This window comes from Anabrus simplex, chromosome 3 (assembly GCF_040414725.1).
Source record: "Anabrus simplex isolate iqAnaSimp1 chromosome 3, ASM4041472v1, whole genome shotgun sequence".
NCBI lineage: Eukaryota > Metazoa > Arthropoda > Insecta > Orthoptera > Tettigoniidae > Anabrus > Anabrus simplex.
In genome coordinates this window covers 483649795-483663391 of record NC_090267.1, presented here as the reverse complement: position 1 = coordinate 483663391, position 13597 = coordinate 483649795, and the positions used below count along the sequence as shown (strand labels likewise).

The following is a 13597-nucleotide window of genomic DNA, read 5'->3' as shown; positions in this document are numbered from 1 at the left end:
GCTCTGGGGAAAGAACAGCAAAGAAGTGCAACAACAACTAGATGTACTGAACGAAAAAATTGAGAAGTAAGGCATGAAAATCAGTACGGATAAAAGCAAGACTGGTGATGTCAGAGGGGAAAAAAAAGGAAAGGGCACTGTGAAAATTGGAAGTCAGAGTCTGGAGATTGTGGACAGCTTTAAATACCTAGGAAGTGAATTAATGCAAAATTCTAGGGTGGACATGGAGATTAGCAGGAGGATACAGTAGGGCAATGCAGTCTACCAGAGTAAGAAAACTTGTTTGGAGCAAAGAATTATCAAGGAAAAGTAAAGAGATAATGTACACAATGTACCCATACTGACTTATGCAGCTGAGACGTGGACTTTGACTAGCAGGCAAGAGAGTAGAATTCAAGCCAGTGAGATGGAATTCCTAAGAAGTATGATAGGAAAGACAAGAAAAGACAGAGTGAAAAATGAAGATGTTAGGAAGGGAGTTGGGATAGGAAAGCTAAACGAGAGAATTGAAAAGAATAAACAAAGGTGGTTCGGATGTGTAAAGAGGATGGGATTCCAAGACAGATGCTGGAGGCAAAGTGCAAGGGCAAGAAAGCAAGAGGAAGACCTAGAACAAGGAGAATTGAATCAGTGAAGACGAAATTTAGACTGGGACAAGATCATGGAAGAGAAATGGTGGAAGGAAAGAGGAAGATGTAGAAGTGCCATAAATACCCCGACCCAGCAGGAGCTGGATAAGGGAAGGTGATGATGATGATGATGATGATTATTATTATTATTATGAAGATGAGTAAGCATGTAAAGGAGAGGGCATGTAAGTCACTGGTAAGACACCAACTCGAGTACGGTTCCAGTGTATGGGATCCTCACCAGGACTACTTGATATGAGAACTGGGAAGGAAAAAAATTCCAAAGAAAAGCAGCTTGATTTGTTCTGGGTGATTTCCGACAAAAGTGTAGTGCAACAAAAATGTTCCAAACTTTGGGCTGGGAAGACTTGAGAGAAAGCAGACTAAGTGGTATACTCCGAGCTGTCAGTGGAGAGATGGCGTAGAATGATATTAGTAGACAAATAAGTTTTGAGTGGTGTTTTTAAAAGTAGTGAAGCTCACAAATCAACTTCCCATGGGTAATATGTGTACAATATAGTGTTTGGTCATCATCATCAATATCATCATCAATATCCCACTCCAGTTGCCCAGGAAGTGGTTTTTGGTCATATTATTGATGTTTAAAACATACATAATACAATGGTTTACAGAAAAACACAATATATGACTATTTACTTCATTTTCAAGTGACGTTAAGAAGAAATCATTAATAGTGACATTACTTTCACTATGGCACTTTTCATCATTACAATCTGCAAGTTCTTTTCAATACCATTGCTTCATGGAACTTTTTGTAACCTATCAAAATATTTATGAAATTCCAAACAGTCTCAAATTTTGAAATTGTATTGGACACTTAACCAACAATTGATTTTACTGCCTCTTACCAATAATTAGAGGAGGAAAACCAGAAGACTACATTTGCTAGAATTTCCAAAATTACACAACTTTTGTGTAAAAATTTCTAACATCAAATCCTTGGAATGAAACATTTTCCTTTGCAAGATACAAGAGGATGAAAAAGGGGCATATGGTCACATTAGGTAGAGTGCGATTACTGTCCGATTTCACAAACTCTAGCTGCATACTAAATGAGTTTTTTATGAGGACGAGTCCATGTGCTGCAGAGCAAGTGAGAGGGGATGAAGGTTCACTTTGATAGTTGCTATGAAAGTGTTTACATCGACCTCTGGTAATTGAATGCCTTTATTCATGCCTCTCCTGTTGTCAGCAGACCAGCTGGTGACTACATTTTGCTCCCATTAGCATAGGAGTAATCACCCTTCAACCTTCCTTCCCCTCCTTTCCTTTCCAAGCTCCTGGCACATCGCACCTGTTTGTGCCATCAAATGGTAATCACACACTATGAAGATGTGGAAATTGTCTCTCTCCTATTGTGTTTCCATTCTTGTCTTTGTTCCTCTTGCCTCACTTTCCTATCATTGTTACTAAGAGAAAGAAAGAAACAAACAAACGACAAGTCCTATATAGGAAAGAGGGATTATGATGACGATGATGATGATGCTTGTTGTTTAAAGTGGCGTAACATCAATGTCATCGGCCCCTAATGGTACAAAATGAGCCGAAATGTCAAAACAATTAAAAATTTCAGAATTCATCCACTGACAAGAATTCAAAACTTGATTATGAAGAAAAAGTGGATGAATATGAATTTAAAATGATCAGCAGATCCAGCTCACAATAGTTAAAGTTAAAAATAATTCCAAAATTAATCCACTAACTAGAATTCATAAAGACGATGAACAATGATTAAGAACTTAAAACAATCAGTGGATCTGACCCGCAATGCCCCACTTTCCCAGAACTATCTTAAAACAATGGTATATACTGACCACGGAGCTGCTTTCAAAGCACAATCCTGAATCGATTATGCTTGTTGTCTAAAGGGGTCCGAAATCCAGTTCAACGGCCCCCTCATAATGGTATTTATCACAAGTGAAGAAGAACCATGGTATTTCTCATATAGCGGTACTAATCACAAGTAACGTAGACACACGGTGTCCATACCTTGTGGTACTACTCACAGGTAACGGAGACCTACTGCATTTCTGACATAATGGTGTCACTCATAGGCAACGCAAACCTGTGGTGTTTCTCACAATGGTACTAATCACAGGCAATGTAAGCCCGTGGTGTTCCACATATAGTGGTACTAATTACGGGTACTGTAAACCAATAGTGATCCACCCATGTTGGTTCTAACCACAAACTTATTGTGTACCTAACATAGCGGTACTACTCGCAAGTGAAGTCCACCCATGCTGTTCATCACATGATAGTACTAATCACAAGTAGTGTCATGGTTCTAATTCATTCATCCCTTAGTCATCCTTTTTAGTCACCTCTTATGACAGGTACGGGATAGCGTGGGTGTATTTTTGCATTTGTGTCCCCACCCATGAGATCAGAGAGAGAAGAAAAGGAAAGGATCTGACACTTCCAAATAATGAAGTAGCAGACAAAGAAAGGCGAGGGCCACGAAGGGCGTGAAAATGAAAGACTCCGGAGGCCTTGAATGTTCCAATACAGTCAGGGTCGGAAAAAAAAACACAAGAGTTGACCAAGGGAGGTTGGACAGGATAGATGAATAGATGAAAGTAAGAAGCCTGGCACAAGTGAGTGGATGCAATGCTACTATTCAGCTGACGGTCCTGTGGTTGCCAACCCATGCTCCCAAGTATAGAGCCCCTGGGGCTCCTTTTAGTCACCTCTTACGATGGGCAGGGGATACCACAGGGGGTAAGGGAACATGCCTATACTAGGATGATACAATGACAGGTGAGTGTGCTAAGAGGGAGCAATAGAAACAAGAGAAGAATACAGATGGGACAAGGAAAATTCCCACATTTTCAGATAGACAGGATCTCTCCATCTATGAGTAAAGTCAAGTTTCTTTATGAATAATAATACCACTAACTGAATATCTACATGATGTTAAATAAATAAGTAGGTTTCTAAAGCATGTAACAGTAATACAACACAAGTAAGGTATAGTGTACTTAATATACCAGTGCTCAAGAATGTAAAATGTGAAAGGCAATACCTCATAATCCTTATTAAGCAGCGTAAGGCTCCACTGGTCGTTGGGAACTCTCATGCGCTGGAATTCTGACTGCAAGTCAAAAAAGTTCCAACCAGCTGGTTTGGGAATATCCTCAGTACTGGATGTGTAATGGAAGCAGTATAAGTCCTCAATAGATGCTGCAATACAGATCAGTATTTTATCAAACAAAAATGTAAATAACAATAAACTACAGTACAACAAAAGAGAAAACATTTCCTATGGCTGGAAATACAGTGAAATCCCAATAACACATTTTTCTCAGGTCTCTGTACATCTCACCACCTCTCTTGGAACATGGTGTCAAAAACTCATACAATCTTATCGATACGTCACTGCATCACAAGATGCACGGACTCATTTGAAATTTATTCAGCAGGACAGTGACTCCCATCAGTATCTTTTAGGTAATAGTTGAAGTTCAGCATTGTTACTCAAAGTGCTACCGGTATCTTAAGATTAGAGCCCAAATTATATGTAATATTAAAATGAGAAATATGCACATAAGTATGTAGCTAAAATTAACAAAATATCTAAAATTAACAAAATATGTAGTTAAATATGTAATAAATAAAAAATATGTAACAATATCTAAGCTTTACTTGTATTCTTGTACACAGCAAAGGAAACAAAACGAAACAGAGTTAAAAGTGCAGATGTTATTCAACCTCTAAATTTCATTTGGAGGCACATTAATAACTGAATAGTTTTCCAAATTTTCTGCAGTCATCCAGCCTTCTGCCTGTTAGGATGTTCTTATGTATAGAAATAGACCTTTAACTTCACATGAAGTTACTGGCATGTATTTCAAATTGCCCGGAAAAGAAAAAATTTAATTGTAGACTTGTTCAAGCAAAGAAGGTCCTTATTAAGAGAGAAGAAATTTGATCTCATCAAACACAAATATGCTTATTAGAAAAATGTTCCAGGAGACTTTTGTGTGGACTGTATGTATCCCTTCATGGAAGTGAATAGAATAACCAAAAGAAGAAGAAAAGAAAGAACGAAAGAGAAAAGGCTCTTTTGACATATGGCATTAAACCAAGGACTGGCAAAGGAATCACAAAAGAAGAGTTACTAAATCTGAGAAAAGTACAATGTGACAAAGTTTGTGCACGGGAAGATTGATAGACACAGATCGAAATACCCTAGACTTGCACCGTCAACATAGCTAAGGGATGAGATTCTTTGACAGAATACTCCACTTTAAATTATTAAATTATTTTTGGATGTTAGAGATGTTTAAACTATTTTCAACTGTTTACTTTAAAAACTTAAATCGATGTAAAATTAGTGAAAAAAATAATTGTGTTTCCTTTAAATGCACTATATGCTTCAAAATATTTAAAATATGTAATATTTATCAAAATATGTATTATGCATTGAAATATGTAAAAATATGTAACTTTAAACTCCTGAAATAATGGTCCTTTTAGTGTGATTCACTCACATTTTAGTTTTTCTTTTAGCCACATATATGGGAACAGAATATGTAATTAGTAATTACATATAATCCGGGCTCTACTGATGATATGTTGAAGTTCAGCCTCTATTCAAGCTTTGTACTGTATATACCAAAATTGTCATCATGAATGATCACAGAAATTAGCTATTAATTTCATAAATAATACAGTCATGTTATCACAATAGTGTACAACAACACCACCTCCTCCTCCTCCTCCTCCTCCTCCTCCTCCTCCTCCTCCTCCTCCTCAGGATGCAGTCAAAATATAGAACTCAATAGAAGCATCTGGACTTTGTATTCAGACCGGCATCTTATACTTTTAATGTGCAGTTTTAGAGTATTCACTAAAAATAGGCAATATTTTAATCATCATTGTAAAAAAATTGTAGTGATATTATTCTTACAGTCTAATTGTAACTATGAAAACTGAAAATTTTATTGTCATTGATCAGTACAACATAATTTTATATATATCAACATTTCATCCACTCCACCATTTCATATATATATTACTGCACCATATATACAGTTCACTCTTAATTCTTATTTTCCAATGTAGTTTTGTTTTAGGACATCAGCAAATCAAAGTGTATCTTATTTAGGCTGATGGTGACCCACATAGGGTCGAAACTAGTCCCTTGTTAACATATTGTAATGTATTTATAGACATTGCAATTATTGTACAGTATTGAGTAGGTGGAATAAACCTTGTAAAATTATATGGCGGACAGAGTCACAATAATTACAGGACAGCGACTTACTGTGCAAGCACACATGGATAGAGTACACACAAAATATAAACACGGGTCCAAAATTTCTGGCTGCGGCCTTCATCAGTGGAGGAGATAGTAAGAATGGTAGGGGTCATTGTTGACAAATAGACACTGTTGTGATTAAAGGAAGGAAGGAAGGAAGGAAGGAAGGAGCAATTATTGAAAGTTATGACAGGGTTCTTCCCTAGACCTGAGTATACCAGTTGATGTCCGACTTGCGAATATGTAACGGTACACTAAGAGGGTGGAAAGTTGGGGTAAATGTTTACTGAATTCAACTGTGAAACAATCATCAAATGTGGTTTGATGGTGCGGGTATGAATGGGGTTTTGTAGGTACTGTGTCGGCAGCATATTCATTTGACTCGAGTGTTGGAAGTTAAGCCAATGTAGAAAAATGGGCAGAGTCCGCATTGAAACTGGTTTAAAATAAATTAAATTAAATTTTTATTTCTTATCCATAGAACTTGATCGCTGTCAGGAAACATCAAACTATACCCTGTATACAACGAACATATTCTAATTCTAATTTATATATCCTCTTCAATCCCAATGTCCATATTTGACGACAAATACATTTTATTATCCGAATATTGTCCGACTCATTGGCTGAACGGTCAACATACTGGCCTTCAGTTCAGAGGGTCCCAGGTTCGATTCCCGGCCGCGTCGGGGATTTTAATCTTAATTGGTTAATTCCTACGGCACGGGGGTTGGGTGTATGTTGTCGTCATCACCATTTCATCCTCATCACAACGCGCAGGTAGCCTACAGGCGTCAAATATAAAGATCTGCACCTGGCGAGCCGAACCCGTCCTGGGATATCCCGGCACTAAAAGCCATACGACATTTCATTTCATCCAAATATTATTTTAATTTGAATTCCCAAATCATTTTATTCCGATTTTTGCAAAGCTTTTCTTCATGATCTCACTGACCAATGGTATTCCATAACTATGTTGGAGGCCTATGAACTGAGATGAAAATAGAATAGTGACAATGTCCTGTGCAATTTCTGGTATTCATAGTGTACATGAAGAATGGAGTTGCAGGAAATTTCCTAGAAAAGAAAAATACTATGGTAAAAAGGATGAAGTTCACCTCTTGAATTATCTACTTGCTCATTATACATCATAGCACAAAATAAAGAAGTGAAACGTCAAATTTTTTCAACACTTCATGGAAATTCTTTGCATAAAATCTCACAACACGAGTGAATGGGTTTTCTTTTGTCCATTATGCACTTCAGTTATCATCATCACCATCATCCTTACTGCCTTAATTTGTAACCTGATCTTATCATATCTGTCCTTAGTGTTCAGCTGTTGTAGAATTACTATGTCTTATGTTAATATTTTAAAATTTTATTACTGAAAATGGTTTAGTGTAAGAGAGGGTCGTGAGCTGTTGATTATATCTACTAAGTTATGTCCAATATTCAAATTTATTCATTACATAACATACCATGGGAACCAAAGCCCATTCAACACAAAGAGTTGGCGTGGTTCTGTTAGTGATTCCCCTAGTGAGGCATCATCCCACGGATATGAAAAAAGAGAGAAGGACAAGGAGACGAGCATTCTATTCAGATCCAGAGTTCGACTAAGAAGGTAGTATGTATGACTTAGTACGAGTCAATAGAACAATATGGAAGTGTAGAACCATACCACGGCAGTGTACTAGTAATGGCAATTATCCAATATACCGTATTTACACGAATAATCCCCGCATATTTTTAAAAAATTGAGGCACGGAATTGGGGTGTGGGTTTTATTTGCATCAATATTGGCAACACGCTCCTGCCTCACCTAGTTTTCGATATTAGGTGTACAGTTACAGATTTGTGTAACCGCAGATGGAAGAAAACTGCCCCCATATGTCATATTTACACAGAAAACAATTCAGACTTAATTTAAAATTGCCTTTACATTTTTAAAATAATATTTTGCACAGTAATTTAAATTCAAAATTTCTCCATGTCATGATATAATGCGTCTTCTGGAACGTGCAGGGGTAGCTTTCCGCACTTTCACTCACTTTGGTGTGTTGACAGTTTGTTTCATAGCTGCTAAGTTCGAATAAAATCGTAATTCTTTTGTTTTAAGGAACGCCACAGTATCTCGTAACAGGCAGTGTGCGAAAAAGCAGAATCCGCGAACACTGGCTATTCTCTTTGAAGATGCCGACAGTTGGCGAAAAAGCGTGGCTCATAATTATAATCAATTTGTACGCAACGAAGAATATTGTCCATGCCAATGAAACTGCATTGGTTTTTTATGCCTAGCCCAAATTTTTTAAAAGGAGATGAAGTCACTGTACTGTGTTGCAATGCGGACGGAAGCGAAAGACTTCCTCCCCTCGGCATAGGGAAGTTCGATAAGCCACGATGTTTTGATGATGATGATGCTTGTTGTTTAAAGGGGCCTAACATCGAGGTCATCGGCCCCTAATGGTACGAAATGACACGAAATTGAATGACAAATTAAAAATCCAAAATTCTCCACTGACCAGAATTCAAAACGTGAGGACGAAGAATGAATGGATGGACATGAATTTAAAACAATCAGTGGATGCGACCCGCAATGCCTTATATTCACAGAAAGTGACGTAAAACAATAGGATTACTGACCAAGGGACTGCTGCTATAGCATAACACTGAAACGATGATGCTTGCAGTCTAAAGGGGGTCCAAAATCCAAGTTATTGTTCCCTCATAACGGTACTTATCGCTAGGAAAATAGAACCATGGTATTTGTCATGTTGCGGTACTAATCAAAAGTAGCAGAGATTCGCGGTATTTCACACATTATGGTACTACTCACAGGTTATGAAATTCGACGTATAATACAGACCTATGGTTTTTCTCACTTTGCGGCGCCATTTACAGGCAACGCAAACCTATGGTGTTCATCACATAAAAGTACTACCCACAGGGACCTGCACTATTCCGTGATGTTCCTCATATAGTGGGTACTAATCATAGGCAAGGTATAACCATGGTAGCTATCATCCCATTGTCCCGATCATATGCTGGTACTAATCACAGGTACTGCAAAAGCCGACCGCACGGTGCTCCTGAGTGCTACTAATCACAAACCTATTTGGTACCTAATATAGTGGTACTACGCGCAAGTAAAAGCGACCCATGATGTTCTCGGCGTGGTGGTACTAATTACAATTAGTTTCATGGTTGCAAGACAATCATCCCTTGGTCGCCCATTTTTGTCGCCTCTTACGACAGGCAGGGGATACCGTGTGTGTATTCTTCGTCTGCATCCCCCACCCACAGGGGGTTGTGTGTTTGGTCCGCGAGGTATTTTACTTCCCTCAAGTCCGCCGGCAAGCAGGTCAGGACCCCCCTACCCGCCACCTGGGAATATCACCTCTCCCCCTCCTTCGCCAGCGTAGTAGGTTCGTGGCTACGATGTTTTAAGGGTACTTCCCGTGCAAATGAAAGGCATCTAAAAATGCATGCAGTACAGTAAGAACTTGCACAGGGGAACCAGCATAGACTTCTCATCTTTGAATATTTTTTCTTTTTCCTTTCGTTGCGTGAGGTTATGTTTGTCAGCGAGTTATCCAAGTGCATTATTTGAATACTGTAAATGCACCGTGTTGGATACATTTTGTAAATAGTTCTTTTCCATTGCATTTGGAAGGTTTAAACTGTGTATCAATGTTAATTGCATGCAGTAAGGAATCTCAGAATATTTTTTGACGCGGCAAGAGTTGGCATTTCTGAAGTACGAGTTGGCGGTTAATTCGAAATCACATAATTCGAAGTATGATTTCTGCGTCCCAACGACTTTGAATCAACGAGGATTTACCATATCGCAAAACTAACATCCGAGTTCGCCGGTGTCTCTCTTTCAACTGTTTACATTGCACGAAAAAGAATTATCCACCACCGGTCGTGTAAATATCCACGTAAAGAAAAGACCGCGTGTGAGAAGTGTTTTAGACGTAGTGTGTAACGAATTTGTAATTAATTTACGAGAGGATTCTAGTGATGCAAGATGCAACGAATCTTTCGATCTACAGGGAATCGAGTCCACTGCAAGTTCAGATCAATTAAATACCTAGGCCCACTTGACAATTTTCATGGCAAATTATTTTATAGCAGCGATAGTGTATTTCTCAAATATGTTCAGGCAAAGCAGCTATATCCGTAAATTTACACGTTCATATTTGTGTTAAGACCACGTGGACCTCGCGGAGTGATATGAAATATTTGTTTATACCTATGTCACTCTTTCAATGGGAGGAATTTTAGTTCATTTAATTTTTTTCAAAATGAGCCTTCCTAAAATTAGGGTGCGGGGATTATTCGAATAAATACGGTCGTCTCTGAACTGACCAGGAGAGAACAGTATTTAATTGGAGTCAAAATTGAAACTACAAAGCTGAATGGCAGGATAGGGCGTGTGACTAGACAGCGAAGGGTGCTATAGAGCAGTAGCACAAAAAGCGCAAAGGGAAAACTAGATAAAGGCGGAAGTAATGAACATGTTTTAATATTATTCAGTGCTAAACTCCACACCAGTGTCCAATTGCAGAGATCACTAGCACGCTAGCCAGGCTGATTGCAGCGACGAAAGACGAAGATGAACCCGGTGAACGAAGGACTGCCAATCCAGTAAATGAAAGGAGACCGTCCTACTGTAATCCAGAAGGACCCGGTGAATGAGACTACCATAAACCATTGTAGGCTGCCAAATCAAGAGGATACATCTCAGAACCAGCAGGTAGCTATGAGCCATTAAATCAACCCGTGGTCCTTTAAGATGGAGCCGAGCGACAACACCTGAACAAGTCTGAACAGGTATAAGCATGGGATGGAATAGCGCGGTTTATGAATTTCAAATGTAAACAAATAATTTATCTACCTAGGGCAAACCATGTGTTCGTTCAGATAGGTTCAGGACAAATGCATGTGTAATTTTAGTGTATGCTGCTTTGCTTGGGTTGTAGTTGGTTATACAAGGGATATGCATTACAGAGGTTTGATTCACTGCAATATTATATAACGTTATTCTTGTCTCGTCTGGAGTTACGGTAGTTTGAAAGCTAAGATCATCCAGAGGCTAACGACGAAAGGGCATAATAGTTCTTGAACCATGAGAAGATCCTTGAAAGGGCTAGCAACCTAGAAAGTAGGATGTGCATGGTAGATTAATGATATGCATGAGATTTCGGAGATCCAGAGAATGCTGTGGACAAGGTGTTACAATCGCTGATTAGTGAGAGTTCTCAAGGAAATTCCGGCAAGTTGATTCAAAGCTGCGCAGGAGGCTCGAACAGGGGCCTAATGAATGCGAAACAGATAAATATTGAATATATTCCAGATAGTCCGATGTTAGAGTATACGTCGTGGCCTATCTGATGTGATTTGCGAGTCTGGGGTAATTGTACCAGATCAATGTGATGATATTTTAAAAGTTATTTGAGAAGCCATGACTGCCGAGATGGTGATGTTTTCTCCAGTGAAGGAAAGGGATGGTGCGCCCAGATAAAATTAGTGCTCTTGTTTCAAGAAATGAAAGTAGGGGACCATAGACTTGATGACTTATGAGCGCCAGCTGCTTTGAACCCTCGCCGTTCTTTGGAGTCTGGAATTTGTTTTGTATTTACAGCCAGTTAAAGGCCCGTGTTCTGAAATGGTGACTGACACCCGACGGCCTTGCTGATCAGTTGCCTCACCGAGGTCTACGACCTTTCCCAAAGTGATGGCGGAATGACCGCGATGTTACCAACTTCCTCAAGACAAGTGCCTTTTCTTTTGTGTATTTATAGGTGGAGTGTTTAACGTATATATATCTCTGGTGTGTTTTTGTTTTGTTTTGATAATTGTTGTCATAGTAGTGTCGCCCGTATGCTTACAGAAGGGATGCGAGTTTCTGAACTCATACATTTGCATACTGGAAATCGTGCCAATACTGGAGTATATGAATATTTTGGGGGATATATTTTACGGTCCTGGACGAGTGTTTATGCATTTGTGTCGCTAGTTTTGAGGGGAGTTTGTAGCGCGAATCTTGCTAATCTTTGTCCATGTTTAATGAACGTTTAGGAGCGAAAGTTTTCATATATCTTGAGACTAAGAAGTTCATAATAGCACAACAGAAATAAGGTACGTCATGTCACCAGAAAACTTGTATTGGACCTTATTTTGGGTCGGGAACAGACTCATCATTTGATACATTTTGCAGTAATCATTTCGGTATCATGTTGTATGATTCTTAAAGAGAGAATTTCTAAGTTTTATCGTAATAAATTTGTCCAACTGTAACATGTTTATTTATCGTTCACAAATTGGTATCTTAGTTCCTGTCCTGCTTTTATTTCATTAGAGTAGTTATTGAGTTTTTATTTGATCCAGTGAAGAACCGCCGAACGAATTTTGCCGATGAGCAGCCGGATGAAGAAAGTAGGAAGGCAGTATGGTACACAGCTGTTATACATATAAACCAACTGTTAAGTCTTATGATAAAGCAAGTTACGGACATTCAATGGGGTTCGTCGAGGACGAGCACGACTTACCTGGCTGAGCCAGCTGTTGGAGGGTAGTGAACACCTCATGACAATCTCTCTCTCGAGGCAGCACGAACGTCACGGACAAGAATGTTTTGCAGCGGATTTGCAAGGGTGATCCAGTAGTAGTTAATGGAAGCTTCTCAACATTCGCTATGTGCATAAGTAGTATCTGTAACAAACAATGTATTCAAATCTCAAGAAAATATTATAGAGGATTTTACAGAATATATCAATACCTATACAGGGTGTATCGGTGATGATGTTATAAACATTCAGGGATTATGGAGGATGGCAAATATATCAGTTTGAGATAAGGAACCGTAGTCCGGAAACGTTCGAGTCAAAGGTTAATAATCAAAGGTTTTTTTTTTTTTTTTTTTTTTTGCTGGTTGCTTTACGTCGCACCGACACAGATAGATCTTATGGCGACGATGGGATAGGAAAGGCCTAGGAGTGGAAAGAAGCAGCCGTGGCCTTAATTAAGGTAGAACTCCGACATTTGGCCGATGTGAAAATAGGAAACCACGGAAAACCATCTTCAGGGCTGTCGTCAGTGGGTTCGAACCCACTATCTCCCGGATACAAGCTCAGAGCTGCACGCCCCTAACCGCACGGCCAAATCGCCCAATAATGGACAGAACAAAATGATTCGGAATCGACAATGGGCTGAAACAAGGCAGTGCGCTGTTTGCGGATGATTGTGTAATCTGGGGAGGAAGTACAACAACAGCTGAATGTTCTGAATAGAAGGATTGAACAAATGGGATTGAGGATGAACGTTGAGAAGAACAAGACACTGATGAGTAGAGGAAGTAACACAATGAAAACGAACTATCGAAATTGGAGACAAAGAACTGGAAATAGTTGAACACTTCAAATACTTGGGAAGTGAACTGGCGGAAAATGGAAGGATGTATATAGAAAATAGCAGAAGGATACAGCTGGGAAGTGCCTTTACCACCAGGTATAGAGATTAACGTGGAATAAAGACGTACCAATGGAGGCTAAAGAAGTAATGTGCAAGGGACATTACTTATCCATAACGCCATACGCAGCAGAAACCTGGACGATGACTCAGGTAAGAGTAGAGTACAAGCAGATGAAATGAAACTCCTGCATGTGCAAAAACTAAA

The 13597-nt window shown here is 39.0% G+C and overlaps 1 protein-coding gene across 6 annotated transcripts in view; it reads right to left on the bottom strand.

The window, feature by feature from the left end:
• Positions 1 to 13597, bottom strand: part of Mtmr6 (Myotubularin related protein 6) — a 546834-nt gene that overhangs the window by 46585 nt on the left and 486652 nt on the right. For all 6 annotated transcript variants that reach the window (XM_067143599.2, XM_067143600.2, XM_067143597.2 and 3 more), the window contains 2 exons: positions 12471 to 12633; positions 3676 to 3833 (listed from right to left, as the gene is read on the bottom strand). In XM_067143599.2, the coding sequence (XP_066999700.1) occupies positions 3676 to 3833; positions 12471 to 12633 (321 nt within the window). The remainder of the gene's footprint in view (positions 1 to 3675; positions 3834 to 12470; positions 12634 to 13597) is intronic.